Source organism: Bos grunniens, chromosome 29, assembly GCF_055505025.1.
Source record: "Bos grunniens cultivar Pamir isolate PY7600 chromosome 29, Bosgru_T2T1.0, whole genome shotgun sequence".
In the NCBI taxonomy this organism is placed as follows: Eukaryota; Metazoa; Chordata; class Mammalia; order Artiodactyla; family Bovidae; genus Bos; species Bos grunniens.
The window spans coordinates 3,672,370-3,688,237 of NC_141193.1; the positions used below are offsets into that span (position 1 = coordinate 3,672,370).

Consider the following 15,868-nt stretch of genomic DNA (forward strand, 5'->3'; position numbering starts at 1 on the left):
GAAGTCGAAGGAGAGAGACATTCAGAAATACGGGGAACTCTACGGGGAACAGACGTGCCCGAGACAAAGCCATGCCACAGGGAAAGCCACGCCATGTGCGGACGACAACGGGCACTTTAAAGCAGGACATGAGCACCACGGCCAACCTGTCTTTCTTAACAAGATGGCCATCTGAGCTCCTGCTCATCCAACGCTACACGTGTGGCACCACCTAGACAACAGGTGTGGCCTTGTTTCCTGAGCCTGACCGTCCGCCCAGCCCAGAGCCTCTTCCAAGGGATCGCTGGGCTCCCCTTGGCCAACACCGCTCCGGGCCCCACTCCTGCAGCGCTGTGCAGCTCAGAGCCTGGAGCTGGGGCGAGCCCCACGGGGAGGCTTCGGGACACACACAGCTCAGCAGACCTGCTGACTCGGCTTCCCCGCGAGCTGGCGCACGACAGCGTCCACCGGGGGAAAAGGAAGGACAGCATTCAGAGCAGGAGGTACGTGATGCCTGGGGGAGTCCCTGCACGCCCAGGACGCTGCGGTGACCCGCAGGGTCGTGGGCGGTCCCGGCAGCCGTGGCCTCCACTCCTCAGAGCATGTCCAGTGCCTGCTGCGCCCGCCGTGCTCTCTCTGGGAGTTTCCACAGAACGTGAAAATGTGAGATTCACCAACCCTCAAAAACCCTCTGCAAGTGGATGCAATATTGGCTGCGTAAATTCAGCAATTAAAAGAATACCTTTGAGACAAACTGGGGCTTAATAGAAAGAAAATAGTTTTGAAAAACAAACTGATTCTCACATCTATAATGCTATAAATGTTAAACTATATTCAAATGATGTTTTTTCTGGAAAACTGAAATATTTTTTCACATTTATAAATATGGCATTTTCCCTGAAGTCAGTGTTGTCTCTGGTTGACTGACAGAACTGAGATTACCCACTGTGGCCAGAAAAGTCTTTATACTTTGAACTGTTCTCTGTGAAGCCACCAGAACATCCTAGAACATCCATGCCACACGTGGCAACAGAGCAAAGGAGAACCCACTTGCGCGTACGTGCACACGCACACACTTAGATGTTCACCGTGACACCCAGCTCCAGGGAAACCTGCCTACCAGGCAACACACACACGCACACACACACACACACTCCTACCCCACACGTAACTGAATCACGTGCTGGGGAAAACAACCCAACAGACCTTTCTGCTCATACTCTCGAGGGCTCAAGCATACCTCCTGAGAACGACAAGCTAAGCGCGTGAAACAGTGACACGTTCTGGCCAACTGACGTGACACTGGCTCACACGTGAAATACGAATGTTGGGGAGCAGCGGGGTGGGAGGACCAGAGGGCCGCAAACTCAGTGTCCCTGTGATAGTTAAATATGAGGATGTGAAATAAAACACATCAGCAAATTCCAGAGGACAAATTTTCGTCACGCGGTCCCAGGAGGCAAAAAGCCTAGTCTGCATTTTAAGTTTCAAAAAACCAAGTGGTAATGACTCCGAGTTATCCTAAAACACTGACCCCAAGTTATTCTAAAACATCTTTATGCAGTTCAAACACAGCAACATTCATGTCAGATTTTGCTGTTAAGTGGCTTCCTCAAATTTCCACTTACAGGAACCAAAGACTGAGTATCCCTTCCTACTGTCGTGAGCAACCACAGAGACACTTCACTCGGAACTTCACCAACGTTATTTCAGGCAAGGAAACTGGGGTTTCTGAGGAGAGTGCTAAAATGAGGCACATTTCACAAAAGAAAACGAGCAGGCAACTCCAGGGCTGGCAGCAAACGGGCTCTGGAGGAGGGCCCCATGGGCTCCGGGCCGGCCCAGGTCCAGGCCAGCGCTGGTTCTCAAGGTGCCCGATGGCAGCCAGACGGCCGTCCCCGCTGTCAGCCTGACCACAGAGCCCACGGGGCGTCCCCGTCTCGAGGCCCAGGACTCCCACCCTACCATCACCTCCCGACGCACAGGCTCACTCTCACCCGAGGCTACAAGGCGCTCAGGCCTCTCGCTCACCTGTCAGCTCACTGGGACAGGCTCAGTCGCCTCCTGATCTCTGGTCAGGGAGGTGTCACTCAGCACACAACCTGTGCTGCCCGGAGCACGGTCTGCACCCAGAGACACGAGCTCACACCACACCCCTGCCCGACGCGGGGGCACCGCCACGCCCGGCTCCTCTGCAGGAAGCTCTGCCCTGCTACTGCCTCCTTCAGAACCGTGACAGCTCAGAATCAAAACTCAGTACGACTACAAAACAGTCCATTTAAGATAAAAATACAGAACCTATCAGAGGGGAGAAAAAAGGGCAACACAGTGACTTCCTGTCGGCCTGCTGGCGTGAGGAGCCAACCTGAGAGCTGGCGACGAGTCCCCGCCAGGCCGCCCTCGCCCCCAGCCACGGGCTCCCGAGAGCTGCAGACGAGTCCCCGCCGGGCCGCCCTCACCCACAGCCACGGGCTCCCCTGAGAGCTGGCGACGAGTCCCTGCCGGGCCGCCCTTGCCCACAGCCACGGGCTCCCGAGAGCTGCAGACGAGTCCCCGCCGGGCCACCCTCACTCCCAGCCATGGGCACCCATACACCAGGGGCTGGCACTGTTTGAGGCGCCTCGTCACCTCTACGCAGGTGTATCTGCACAGCAGATGCTCGTAAAAGCCCTTGAGGGACGCACCAGGATGACTCCCACCTCACAGACGGGAACACTGAGGCGCAAGGAAGCTGAGCTCCCCATGCCCCAGAGCTCACTTGTGAGGAGCCAGGATTCAGGCGTAACCCCCAAACCATCCCCGTCAGACAACCTCCCGAAGCCTGCGTGCGAGTCCTTCCCGAATCCCAGATGCTCTAAGTCCTCCGGAAAGTGCAGTTTCAGGAAGGCTTTGGGTTCAGCGTTCAGAAGGTAATACACATCCAGAGCAGGATGCCACATTCATCAGTAAACAGTTCAACATGAGGAACAACCGAAAACTGCTCAGTGAGGTCGACGAGAAACAAAAAGCTTACTTTTTCTGAAGTTTCCGATTTTTTTCAGCTTGTCCTCCCAATTTGCTGAGTCCGAGGGCATCCTGAGATGAGTTTTCTGTCTCTGAAATACCAGCTACAAAGAAGCAGAGTGGTCGAGACATTAAGAGGAAATCAGCATGGCCAAGGCAGGTGTTTCTGTGACCAGCTGCAGAAGAGTGAAGAGAGCTCTGGAGGCCGACTTTCTGACTGGATGACACCACAGGGGAAAAGAGCTCAGGGCGGCAGGCTCCGCTGCCCGGGAGACCCTGAATGATGCGGGGTGGACGGACCCACTATGAAGACAGGGGCCTCCTCCGCTCCTGCTCCCAGGAGGATGCCCAGCGTGCGTGACAGGAGCCTCGTGGGGGCGGGGCGGGGCCTCGCGGAAGGGACACGCTGCAGCCCTCCCCTCCACAGTGAAGCACCCACCGGGCCCCAACGCCTCCTTGCCGGGGTGTCCGGGCCGGCCCTTCTCCTTCTTGCCGAACAAGCGGCCGATGGAGGACTTGATGCCCTTCTTCTTCGGGGCTTTGTGCAGCGAGTCCTGGCTGCTGTTGCTGCTGCTCGGGTTGCTCACGGGGCCGTCCTGAGAGCCCGTTGAGCTTCGGGGAGAGAGAATGCCCGTTAAGCAGCGCCCTTGTGCATACACACACACGCCTCCACACGAGCTACTGATGGAACCGGCCTCCCAGCCACACCCACGCCGCAACCTCGCACAGACAGTGGAGTCTGCTTCACCAACCACACTCCCCACGAGCAACGCAGGCTCCTGGACATAGACAATCGCCCCGGGAAGTTGAGACTCCCTGACTCGAGCTCTCCCCCAAGGAGGCCTCGACTCGAGACCAGCTGGGGCAGAGGACGACCCGACCCTCCCTCAGGGTCACCGCTCGGTGGGTGACAAGGCTCCTGGAGAAGGCAAGCGACCCCTGCCTTCCACAGGGCGACCGGGAGCTCGGCAGGCGGCGGTCTGAATGTGGACAGTGACAGGCACAGGGGTGACAGGCTCCTGAGAGGAGACCCTTGAGGGAAAGGGAGGGACCTCAAGAGCGCATCCAAGAGGCACGGAGCCGTCACCGCCAGAACGCGCCCCAGGCTGGGCAGACCTCTGGCAAGAGCAGGAAGAAAGCTCCCCCAGCAGTCAATCCGTAGAGACGGAGGTTTTCTAACATCACTGAGGCCACTGAGCTCCTCCCCCCGGCACCTGAAGCTCACTACAAACAGGCGCCGAGCCCCGTGGGACGCCTTTAAACCGCCCTTCCGGGACGCGCGGGACGCGTACTTGCGGGCGTCCCTGATGTCCTCGTGGCTGGCTGCGTGCAGCGGCCCCGGGTGCAGCCGGTCCAGCCGAAGGGAGCGCGGCGAGGCGGGGGGCGAGGTTTCACATTTGATGGTGGTCTTGTCATCTCGTACCTCTTCCCGGGAAGCTGGCAGCTGAGGGAGGTAAGCGTAAAACGGGTAACAATGGGCTGTGTTGAAAAAGGCGATCACACAGGCTTTAACATTATAACCAGAAACGTTTTTGAAAACCTATTAGATGTGCTTTCTGCCAAGTACAAAAAAAAAGCCTTGTTCTAGCTTAATACCATCTTAAAGGACTGTCTTGGTCAAGCAAAGTGGGGCCGTGGGGCAGCGGGAGCCCCCAACTGAGTGCAGAGACCGCGGATGGGAGCCTCCCTGGAATCCAGCGAGCAGACAGCCCCGCTGGGCAGGACAGCAGAGCCACACCGGCACCATGAGCCCTGCATGGCATGAACTGCCCTGATGAAGAGGACGGTGCTCATCAGCAGATGCAGCTCAGAGAGACCACTGGCGAGAGGAAGATACCTCTCAACAAAGCCACCCAGACCTTTCTGTTTGAAGGAAAAAAGGAAACGACTTGTACCACCCCCCCAAGATCATCCTGAGTGATGCGCAGGTTACCGCAGCCCATGACGACGAGTGAAACACGGAAAAGGTGCCTAACCCCTCCATGCGAACACCATGTGCCTGGCTTGTATTTCTCGGTAACATACAGACTGGGGGCTGCCCACTGAAGTGCTTACACACAGTTCGAGTGTAATTCGCTCACTGTGGTTTACATAAAGCGCCCCTGCTGCTGCTGCTAAGTCACTTCAGTCGTGTCCGACTCTGTGTGACCCCACAGACGGCAGCCCACCAGGCTCCCCCGTCCCTGGGATTCTCCAGGCAAGAACACTGGAGTGGGTTGCCATTTCCTTCTCCAAGGCATGAAAGTGAAAAGTGAAAGTGAAGTCGCTCAGTCGTGTCCGACTCTTAGCAACCCCATGGACTGCAGCCAACCAGGCTCCTCCGACCATAGGATTTTCCCGGCAAAAGTACTGGAGTGGGGTGCCATTGCCTTCTCCGAAAGCACCCCTAAGTCTAATTAAGAGATGATCTTGTATCAACCTAGAGGGGTGGGATGGGGAGGGAGATGGGGATACATGTGTGCCTTACGGCTGATTCACGTTGAGGTTTGACAGAAAAGAACAAAATGCTGTAAAGCAATTATCCTTCAATTAAAAAATCAACTAATTAAAAAAAAATGCTCTCTCCTGGACTCCCAGCTTCTCCGCTGGTCCTGGGTGTGGGGACAGGAAAGACGGTGGGGGCAACAGTGTGGGGAACAGATGAAGCCCTCAGGGTCCAGGCAGGTCTCACTGATACACGTGGGTGTGTGACTAAGCCAGGGGAGGTTTGAGGGAACAGGCATGGCAAGTGTTTTCATACACAACGAGTGCGCTGTTTTAACCAACTAACCTGTGCCTTTTTTAGTGGGTTCTGTAAAGAACACTGATCCCGTGCAGCCCCACAGGAGCTTGGTGACAACACAGTGACTTAGTGCAAAATCCTGCCGAACTCATTTAACAGCAGCTGGATAAACTGGGCACCCTCCCCTGAGCTCCAACAACAACCCTAAGACAACAGAAGGCTACAAAGGCTAGAAATTATCCACGTGGAACTGAACAGGGATCAATCTCAGATTCAAGTTAAAATAAGCATTTATAAAACCTAGAAAACAAGAGAGAACAGAGCAGAGAAGTGACACGCCTGGGCTGACTGTGGACTCGATGGAGACAAACACCTGCCTCAGAGTTGGGGCCCGCGGCCAGCGCTTCCCCCGGCCTCCTCCCGAGGAAAGCCTCTGGGTCCGCAGCCTGGCCGCCCTCCCCCAGGACGGGAGCCACCCCACTGGTGCCCACGTGGCCAGGATGGGCAGTGCCGTGTCCTCACTGAACAGGAGAGCAAAGCAGGCCACAGAGCGGGCGAGCGGCACACCCAGGTCACCAACCCCGGGGGGACGGCGCTGCTCTGCTGTGCCCAGCAGAAGGGCTCCCGGGCACTGAGCTGCCTGAACTGGAGCGTGGCCACCCCAGTCCTGCGGGAAGGCCCAGGAGTGCTCGGTCAGCGGGCTGGGAGCGGGAGAGGGACAGGAAGGCCAGCCCTCGGGGCAGTGTACTTCAACAACGGGGCTCATCCAAGTGACCCGAGGGGAGAGGCCCTGAGCTCCCCCGAGGCTCCCTCCATCAGGGATGCCGTGATGGAGAAAGGAGCCTCGGGAGGAGAGCGAGTGGGCGGCACCATGGTTCAGGGTCCAGGCTCTGATCAGACCAGTTCGCACTGAGTTGCTGGGTGTGTGAGCCTGGGCAGGGTGCCCGGCCTCTCTGCCTCAGTGCCCATGGCTGCTGAATGGGGACAGCAGCAGCCTGGACCTCACCTGGTGTCTGCGGGATTAGATGACAGACAGGGAGAGCAATGGACACGGGGCCTGGTGCAGAGTCTCCTGCACGCTGCTACCCACCGTCACTGAACTGGCTTCCCCCAAATCTAACATCTGTGGCTCTGATTCAGTCATTTCTTTTAAAAAACACTGAGCGGAAATGCCACGGTGGTCCAAAGGTTAGGACCTGGCATGTTCACTGCTGGGACACCGGTCTGATCCCTGGTTGGGGAACTAAGATCTCATAAGCTGTGCAGCATGGCCAGAAAAAATAAGTAAAGAACATTTTAAATATAATAAATAATACTATGTCTATTATAAACAAGCATGAGATGATCAGAAGGCAAACAAGTGGGAGAGAGGCAAACTGTTACAACTGTCCCAGCGAATGACCTATTTCCAACAGAACCATCAGCACATTTTCAGTGGTGGGTGTTTCATCACCACCATTAAAACGTCAATTATTCACCAGGACATAACCACACGGTGTTCATGCACATTAAGCGATAAGGACTCTTTAATGCTTCACAGGGAAACTAAAGCCAAATTACTAAATTAGTTTACCTTTCGACGATGCTTCCTTAAATCACTAGGCTGACAGATGCATGCAAAGAAATGAAGAGAAACCAGATTTACTGTGACTTTGAAGCTAAAAATTCAAGAATCAGTATAGGCAAATACAGTAAAGCAAAAATGCCGGCAAACATGTAACGAGGTGAAGAGTTAGAGAGCGCGTGACTGGAAACAGAACATTTTTTTTGACCACAGAAGTTAAATAATCTATTCAAGATTTACTAGAGAAACACTATAAATTATTTCTCAGGAAGATACAATTCTATTACAACATCATGATTTATTAAAGCACAGCATTCTGTACCACAAAAGGCCTTAACAGTTGTCTATTCTCAGCCAAACTTCTCTATAAGTTAGTTTTTCTTAATAAAAAACATGTTATACTTTAAATTAGTAATTTAACTGATAAGGAGGAAGTTACCATAATACCTATTTTAACACTGAACAAATCTAACCACCTATTGAACATTAACGTAAAATCCTGACATAGAATTTGATTTAAAACTTCTCAAAATAAATTTATTAAAGCAGATTCCCTGGGAAAATATGTAAGAATGAAAGCTAGCATAAGCAGGTGCAGGCTCCACGTTTCGTGAACCATAGAAGGTGCTTTGTAAGAGTCTAGTAGAGACGTTAACTGTGCAAAAGCTGATGAGGTTTACAGGCTTAAATACAAACACAACACTGAAAGGCCGCTGTGGCAGGAGTCCATTACTGCTACACTTGGAGGGCCACCTCCTTATGCGAGCAGTCTCATGCATGAATTCCACGTTACGTAGTGCACGACGCATCTACACTACGCTGTAACTGTACAGTGATACGCTGGTTCAAACTTCCTGCTATGGGTGAAGAACACTGTTTAGTGAGACATGAAGACAGAGCAGAAACCCCACTGAGGGGACACACGCTGTGGACCACAGCACTGCCGTGACCAGAGCAAGCGGGGGGACGGGAGGGAGATGGACGGGTAACTACAGACTCGGGGGCGGGGGGCGGGAGGCTGGGGTCTGGACTGACGATGACTCAACAGACAACGGGATGAGACAGGAAATCAACACCGATGATGAAAGCAGACACACCGTCAGAGAACTCCAACAGCAAGGAAAACATACACAGAACTATTCTTTTACAAACACTCAGACAGAAATCAAGCATGAAACCACAATGAAATCGTCAAAGAATTTTAAATATCAACTAATTAGCCAATGATGCAAATCATAAAAACAGTGTCAAAAGACCACAAGATGGACTAGTTGCCACTTCACGTGCTGCTAAAATTAAATTAAATTAAAAGGATTCACAGTTAACGTAATTATACGCTGGCTAACAATGCGGCTAACATGAGATGGGTGGTGACAGAGAAAAGTGATAACTACAAGTGCAGTTACAAAGCAGAGTGCTGTACACGTGATTCACGGGGTAAACAGCAACGCACTCGGAAAACCTAAGCTAAACACGAAGAAAGCCGCAACAGAGCCGCACACTCTGTCACCAAAAGCCCGAGGGCGTCATCCTGTTTTTAGACTCGGGAAAGTGAGGCAGCTCGACGTCTTCCCTGGGGCCCTGGGGCACCGGGCTTTTAACCTGGTTTCACAGGCAGAGCTGGCCTGAGCGCACGGCCAGGTCCATCAGCAGGCAGGCCGGTGCAGATTTTCGGTTTTGTTCCCACCGCAGGCCCTGCACCCTGCAGCCAGGCATCCCCAGTGGAAAACGTGCTGCACGGCTTTCCCACGCCATGAGAGCTGCCTATGGTTACTTTCATGAAGCTGTCTGCTCCCTGAGAACAGAAACTTCCCTGCAGCTGCTGTGCCCAGCACAGGCCAGGCCCAACCTTACAGAGGCAGGCTCTGGCTGATGACGTGCTAAGCCAGTGGTCCAAATACCAAGACTAATTTGTCGCTGTGCAATTACGGAATGATTAAAGACTAGCCAGTTTTAAAAATCTTAGACCTCTGAGCGTAGCAAAAATGTACCTGATTTTCTTCTGGGTAAAAAAAGAAAAAACAAAAAACAAACAAAAAAAGGAAAACCAGGCTGCTGGGGGAGGGACGTGGCAGGGAGGAGGCAGACACGTACCAGAGTCATGATGCCCAGCCGGTCTACTTCCCTCGCCGGACTGTGTGGCATCCTTCGGGGCGTGGAGCGCCCGCTGCTGGGCGGGGAGGAGCCGGCCAGCGAGGAGGCGGGATACGGGGGAATGGAGCTCATTGATCTAAAACGACCAAGGTTGTCTAAGCTCCCGCTGCCCACCCTGCTCTCGATCTCCTCCGCCCGCTGCTCCGTGTTCTCCTTTTCCTCTTGGATCAACCTAAAATAGAACAAAACCCGTCACCTGCCTTTGTCAGCAGAGGAACGTATCTGGACAACAAATTTGGGGCTTGCATACTGTCACGATTAGCAAATTCCAGAAACAGTTGCTCAATTAAGATCTCAGCAAAAAGGTTCAACCTTCCCTCTTTTGAATATTGTCTAACTTAGAATAGCTTATCACTGAGCCTTACAAAGGGGCCCCTGTTCATTCACGTTTGATTTTCCTTCTTTACTCTAACATTCTGACGGGGCCTGGGCGGCGACTCTCTCCCTGTGAGGAGATACCTGAAGTTAACAACCTTTACCTTCCCTGATCTCAGGGCAGAGATGCATGTCGGCACCTCAAGTTTTTTCCACTGGGAATCAGGAACTCTGATAATCAAAACAGCAATTCACGAACAAGCTGGAGTTCCTAAACACAAGTCTCCAGACCAGATGAAGGGCTGAGTTGATCTCTTTTTTTAAAGTTGTATTTGGACAAACGCATCACTTGACTGAGTTCTCTGGATTCACGTCAATTGTGCTGCTTTAACCTACGATTCACGGTTTCTGCTCTTCTCCCCTAATGTGTTGCGGATGATTTTATACAGCAGTTTAAATACTCGATTATGCAAATAAAATGATTTTCATATTAAAATACAAGGTTCTTACAGGTTGTAACCTCTCCAGTTTCATTTCTACTTATACATCCTGAAAGTTTTTCACTGTTGATAATAAGTTGATGGACAGAATTTACCACTTACATCAAATCAACTTGTTGCATAAGGGAAAATCACTTTCACCTGACAATATGCTGTAAAAATATTAATACATAACCGTTCCATATTTCCTGTGGGGATGGGGAAGACATCTCTCTGAGTCCGTCTGTGCTCCAGCGCGGCCCACGAGCAGTCCATCCACGGCGTCAGAAGCGCAGGTGGCACCACCTGCATCTGCTGGTTGGCCACTCGTCCCCTGCCCTTCCCCCGTGCCCCCTGCACTCGGCCGACAGGATCGGGCATCTCGGCCTGGGCTGGCATGACAAGCACCATCTGAGCAGCAGCTCTGCCAGGTCCCGCGCAGGCTCACCGGCCTGCGGCCACGCTGAACACACACTGGGGACGGGGGCACGGCTGTGTGGCACCGGGTAGGCCTCAGGGCCCCCAGCCACCTGGCTGCACCCAGACCCGAGGCCCCCTGCTCACCACGAGGCAGGCCTTTGGAGTCTACCCTGTTTTGTAAATTGTTATAACTGCCAAGGTGGCGTCTAAAGAAAACACCTTAAATACACTGATGAGAAAAACTCAAGCACATGTCCGTGGACCACTGTCCTACAACGAGCCAGTTTTCACACTGTGTTAACCTAGAAAGGAAGATGCAGATCCGAGTGGCAATCTGCCAACCCCCCAGACCCCAACTTTCTGTTCCAGGTGGCTTTTCACCAGAACGTGGGGGGCACTGAGGGATGCAGGAGGGAGCATGGGCCGCAGGGGACATTGCCTCGGCACCTCGCCCACCTTGGGGCTCAGAGTGGGTGGAGGGGCACCCCACGACCCCCCACACAGAGTGCTGCCACCACACCATGAACAGAACACCCCGGCTGACCGAGCTCTATAATCAAGGGCAATCTCGGAACCGAAAACTCTTGAAGCAGACCTGAGGTCAGTTTTCTTCCTGTGGAACACTCAGACTTCTCTGAGGACAAGACAGGCCCTCAGAGGAGCCGAGTTTCGGGCACACCCACCGGATCTCTTTGTTGATGGCATCCAGCTGCTCTTGAAGCATCATGGCCAGAGTCTGGGCATCGGCCTGCCCGCTGGGCGACAGCAGAGCGGCCGAGCTGAAGAGGGCGTCCCTGTCGCCCTCGCCGTCAGACACGTCCACGTCGCTCTCAAACGCCTGGGCCACGTTGGCCAGCACGCTGGCCTGCTGTGCGCGCTCCCAGTCCTGCTCGTTCAGCGTCTGCACCTGTGCACGAGAGGACCACAGCTCGTCAGCGACGTTCAGGGCAGCTCACGGGAATCAGGGACGGAACCCAAGTTACATGGAAGCCCTGACTGTGGATAAGCAGGCCATGCTCATGAGACACTGCCATCTCTTAAGCGAGCAGTACTCAAGAAACGGGCAGGAGGAGAATCCAGTTCTTAGACGGGCTGGTGACATTCAGGTCTTAGTGTGGACGGGAGGCAATCCTATGAGGTTATTCACAAGGATGGGCTGATGGAGTCAGAGACAAAAACCGAAAATTAAAAAAATACATCCATCAGCCAGGCTGAAGGAAAGGAAGAAAAAGACATCCTTCAGCTCCGCAGCCGCCGACCACCTCGGCGGTCATCAATGGTGAATGCAGTCCTCGCGGGTTCCCAGCCCTCTGTTTCCAGGCTGCTCTGAGCATGCACAGACAGGGGTGAGTGGGGGCTGCCGGGGGACGGGAGGGCCAGCCCCCGCGCTCTCCTCCAGGGGCGCAGGCACTTGGGCTGTCCTGGGGGACGGCCCCTCACACCGCAAGGCGGCTCTGTCATCAGGGACACACGGAGAGTGCCTGCTGGGCCCCGTGCCGCCTGCCCCCTCCCACAGCTCACACCCTTCTCTGCCTACAGGTTCACCCCCATCAGCCCGGGCAGCACGTCCTCTCCCTTCTCCTGCCTTAAAATCACACACGGGAACCAGCAGATTCCTCCTCCAGGGCTCCCTGCAGCGCCCACCGTGGGTCTCTGAGAGCTCCCCAGGAGCGGCCTCTACTGTCCCCCTCCCCGCCCAGTCTCTGCAAGCAGGCGGTGTGCCCACCCCACAGGGCAGCTCCCGGGGGCTCTGAGGACCCCACGTTAGCAAGCCTCCCCCCCACCTGCCCAGCACGTCTCTCCCTCGGCTCCAGGCCCCGCCCTCCCTGGGGCTCTTCCTGAGTCCCTTGCACCCTACTGAACCTCGGAAAGTGGGGCGCCCCCCAGCCCTACCCTTGCATCCCACCTCTCTCCACTGGAACCTGCCTGGTGACTTAATCTTGTTCATGCCTTTAAATACCATCGGCATGCCCGCAACCCCAGTCCACCTTGCGTTAAGTGAGTCCTCTCCCGGATGCAGGCTGGAACACTCAGCTGCTGACCATCACGTCCCCTGGACGGGCCCGTCCACCTCCACAGGGCGGAGGCCCAGCTCTGAGCTCCTGCCCGGCAGCCCTCCTCACCGCAGGAAACAGGCTCCGGCCTTGAGCTGCTCAGGCCTGAGCCCAGGTCCTCCCTGACGCGGCCTGCTCTCTCCCTCGTCCCCACTGGTTGACTCGACCCTTTACCTGTCTCCGAGTGGCTACTTCTCTTCCTGCCTGTGTCTCTGGTTCAAGGTCACCCTCCTGGTGTCACCTCGCCGGCCACCCTGTTCACACACGATCATCCCCCCCACCTCGGACAACTCGGGCACTCTGGTCTCCTTTCCCTGCTCATTACTGTCCTTCAGGCTGTGTGGGTTTAGAAAGGGGCCCACAAATTCTTCCATCCTCCTCCTTTCAAGAGGCAGAGGGCGCAACTCCTGCTCAGCCCGAGTGACGCAGGACTTCGCACCTCACTCTCACGAACAGAAGTGAAGGTGTGCGGCCTCGAGACCGGGGTGTGAAAGGCCCTGGGCTACACCCCGCGCTCTCGCTCTCAGAGGGTATTCCAAGGAAAGCCAGGCCTTGAAGAGGTCCACACGGCAGGGACCCGGGCCTGTCCCCAGCAGCTAGGTGAGTCCGAAAGCCTGCCATCCAGCCCCGGGGGGCCTTCCCGTGTCTGCACCCTCAGGAGGCCCTGAGTCAGGACCGCCTGTGACAACGCACAGGCACTGGGGACTGTGAGCTGCTCCCTGCGAAGTCACTAAGCTCTGCAGTGATTCGTCACGTAGCAGTGGATGAAGAACGAGCACGGATTTTAAGTCCCTGCTGGGGTCCTAGTTCCAACAATGTCTGGCCTAAACTAGCTGCCCACTGAATGTGGAAGCTCAAAACACAGAGACATGAAAAAACACACGCCATGAAGAAGGTGAAAATATGAAGATGCTTAAACCAGTCCCTTCTGAAGGAGATCAGCCCTGGGATTTCTCTGGAGGCAACGATGCTGAAGCTGAAACTCCAGTACTTTGGCCACCTCATGCGAAGAGTTGACTCATTGGAAAAGACTCTGATGCTGGGAGGGGTTGGGGGCAGGAGGAGAAGGGGACGACAGAGGATGAGTTGGCTGGATGGCATCACTGACTCGATGGACGTGAGTCTGAGTGAACTCCGGGAGTTGGTGATGGACAGGGAGGCCTGGCGTGCTGCGATTCATGGGGTCGCAAAGAGTCGGACACGACTGAGCGACTGAACTGAACTGAAACTTCCAACAAGAATCTTCTCACTAAAACATGAGGCATGTGTGGATCCATTCACTCATAGGATGATTTCAAAACTGTGCTAATTAGTACTATGCCGGGCCTCACAGGAAGCCACACGTTATCAATCGGTTCTTTAAAAAAAAAAAAAAAAATATGCCTTAAAAGTAAACTCTGAGCCAGAAAAACAAAAATGGGAAGACGTAAAGCGATCTATCAACACTTGGTTCCAAAACCACGTCAGGACCACAGTGTGAGGGGGCAGAGGCCTCCACCCACCAGGGACGGGCCCACCAGGGACGGGCGGGGGCGGGGGGCGGGGGGGTCCTCGCCTTGGACGGCTCGTCGCGCAGCGCTGCCAGCCGGCCTTTCTGGGGGCGCCGCAGGACCGCTGCGCCGCCGAAGGAGTCTGCTGGCCCGTCAGCCACAGGGAACCTGAAGTCCGGGACGCTGCCCAGGTGTGGTCGGCTGGAACACACGGGAAAGAAGAATGATGTTAGGAGAAAAGAGAGCTCACTCTGTCAGTCAAGCCAGAGCCTGTCGATTTGGAAAATTAGCAATTTCACAGAAAAGGGGGCCCCGGGGCGGGCTCTGCCCTCCTGGCTCCAACAGCAGCAGCAGGCCGCCCGCTGCCCTGCGAATACTCAGGTCTCAGCGCCGCCAGCTGGGAAGCTCCCACGGAGAAGGCAGTGCTAAGGCGATGGTATGGCTGGCTGCCCAGCGTTCGGGGCCTCGGTCCCCCGTGGAGCCTGCCCTCAGGTCCTGGGGCGGGTCTGCACCTGCTCCACTGGCTCCTGGGCACCCGCACCCCCTCCGACCCGTGCCTGCTCTGCCCTCCATCTCCCGCATGACGTCCACGGACCACAATCACCTGTCTCCCTGGAACACTGTCTGCACCGCTCTCAGCACTTCTCACAGCGCCTCAGACAGCCCATGGCACACAGCCCTCGGACCCACAGCTCGAAGCTGAGCCGCACAGGTGTTTCCCAGGAGACGCAAGTCTGGAATCTCCCCAAGCCACACCTGCTTCCCTCCCATCTCCCCTCCCTCCTAATGGACCCGCTCCTTTCTCTGCTCAACTCCTACCGCAGCACACTTGGGAAGCGGGTGGAAGCTACAACACAGTCCTGCTTGGGACTGTGCACACTCGCGGGTCCTCTGAAGGCCACAAACGCCTCCGGGTTGGGTCACCCCCCCACCATCACCTCCCAGTCCCCTCGTGGAGTGCAGCCTCCATCGCTCTCCCCCTCCTCACCCAAGGCTCTTTCCTCTGGGAGAAGGTCTCAGAGACAAGGTGAGCAATTCCACTGGGAGGTCCTGCCAAATACACTGAGCCCGCCCTGCCCCCGAGCCAGGCTCCAGTCCCCACTACCCCGACCACCCCGCCCCCGCCCCCAAGCCAGCCTGCCCTGCCTGCAAGCCCGGCCCTGAGGCCCCACCTTTGCCGCCGAGTCACTGACCCCTCAAGAGCTGCCTCCTGGAGACACCCCTCCCTCGCCCAGCCTCTGCAGGCCCCCATCTTCAGAGCACAGTGGCCCCTCCTGCCCCGCGCCTGCCTCCTCTTCTCATCTCTCTCTCTCACTGACACGCAGGGGACTGGTGACCAGGCTTCTCCCTCTGAACCCCTAATCGCGCAGGCCTTCGGGTCCCAGCACCAGCGCCCTCCTCGTTACCCAAAGCCCCCAGAGCAGGAGGCCGTGTCCACCTCCTCTTCCTCCACTGTCCGCACAGTCCTCCTCACACTCGCCTCGTCCACCCCGGGAGCAGGGGGTTTCCCCCTGACAGCACCAGGCCCTCACCCTGGAGGAGCTCTGTGGGCAAGGCCGGCCATGTCCCCCATCCGTCCCGCAGGGCACGTGCTCCCCTTGAACTCCACCTGCCATGGTTGCAGACACAGGGCCAGTTTCTGGCTCTGTCTTTGTTTGCAATGATATCCCTTTTCTCCAGAAGAAGGC

The 15,868-nt window shown here is 55.5% G+C and overlaps 1 protein-coding gene across 12 annotated transcripts in view; it reads right to left on the reverse strand.

The window, feature by feature from the left end:
- PPFIA1 (PPFI scaffold protein A1) overlaps positions 1-15,868 on the reverse strand; it is a 77,612-nt gene that overhangs the window by 17,239 nt on the left and 44,505 nt on the right. For all 12 annotated transcript variants that reach the window (XM_086383958.1, XM_086383957.1, XM_086383956.1 and 9 more), the window contains 6 exons: positions 14,246-14,381; positions 11,320-11,543; positions 9,363-9,594; positions 4,275-4,426; positions 3,422-3,594; positions 2,993-3,086 (listed from right to left, as the gene is read on the reverse strand). In XM_086383958.1, the coding sequence (XP_086240084.1) occupies positions 2,993-3,086; positions 3,422-3,594; positions 4,275-4,426; positions 9,363-9,594; positions 11,320-11,543; positions 14,246-14,381 (1,011 nt within the window). The remainder of the gene's footprint in view (positions 1-2,992; positions 3,087-3,421; positions 3,595-4,274; positions 4,427-9,362; positions 9,595-11,319; positions 11,544-14,245; positions 14,382-15,868) is intronic.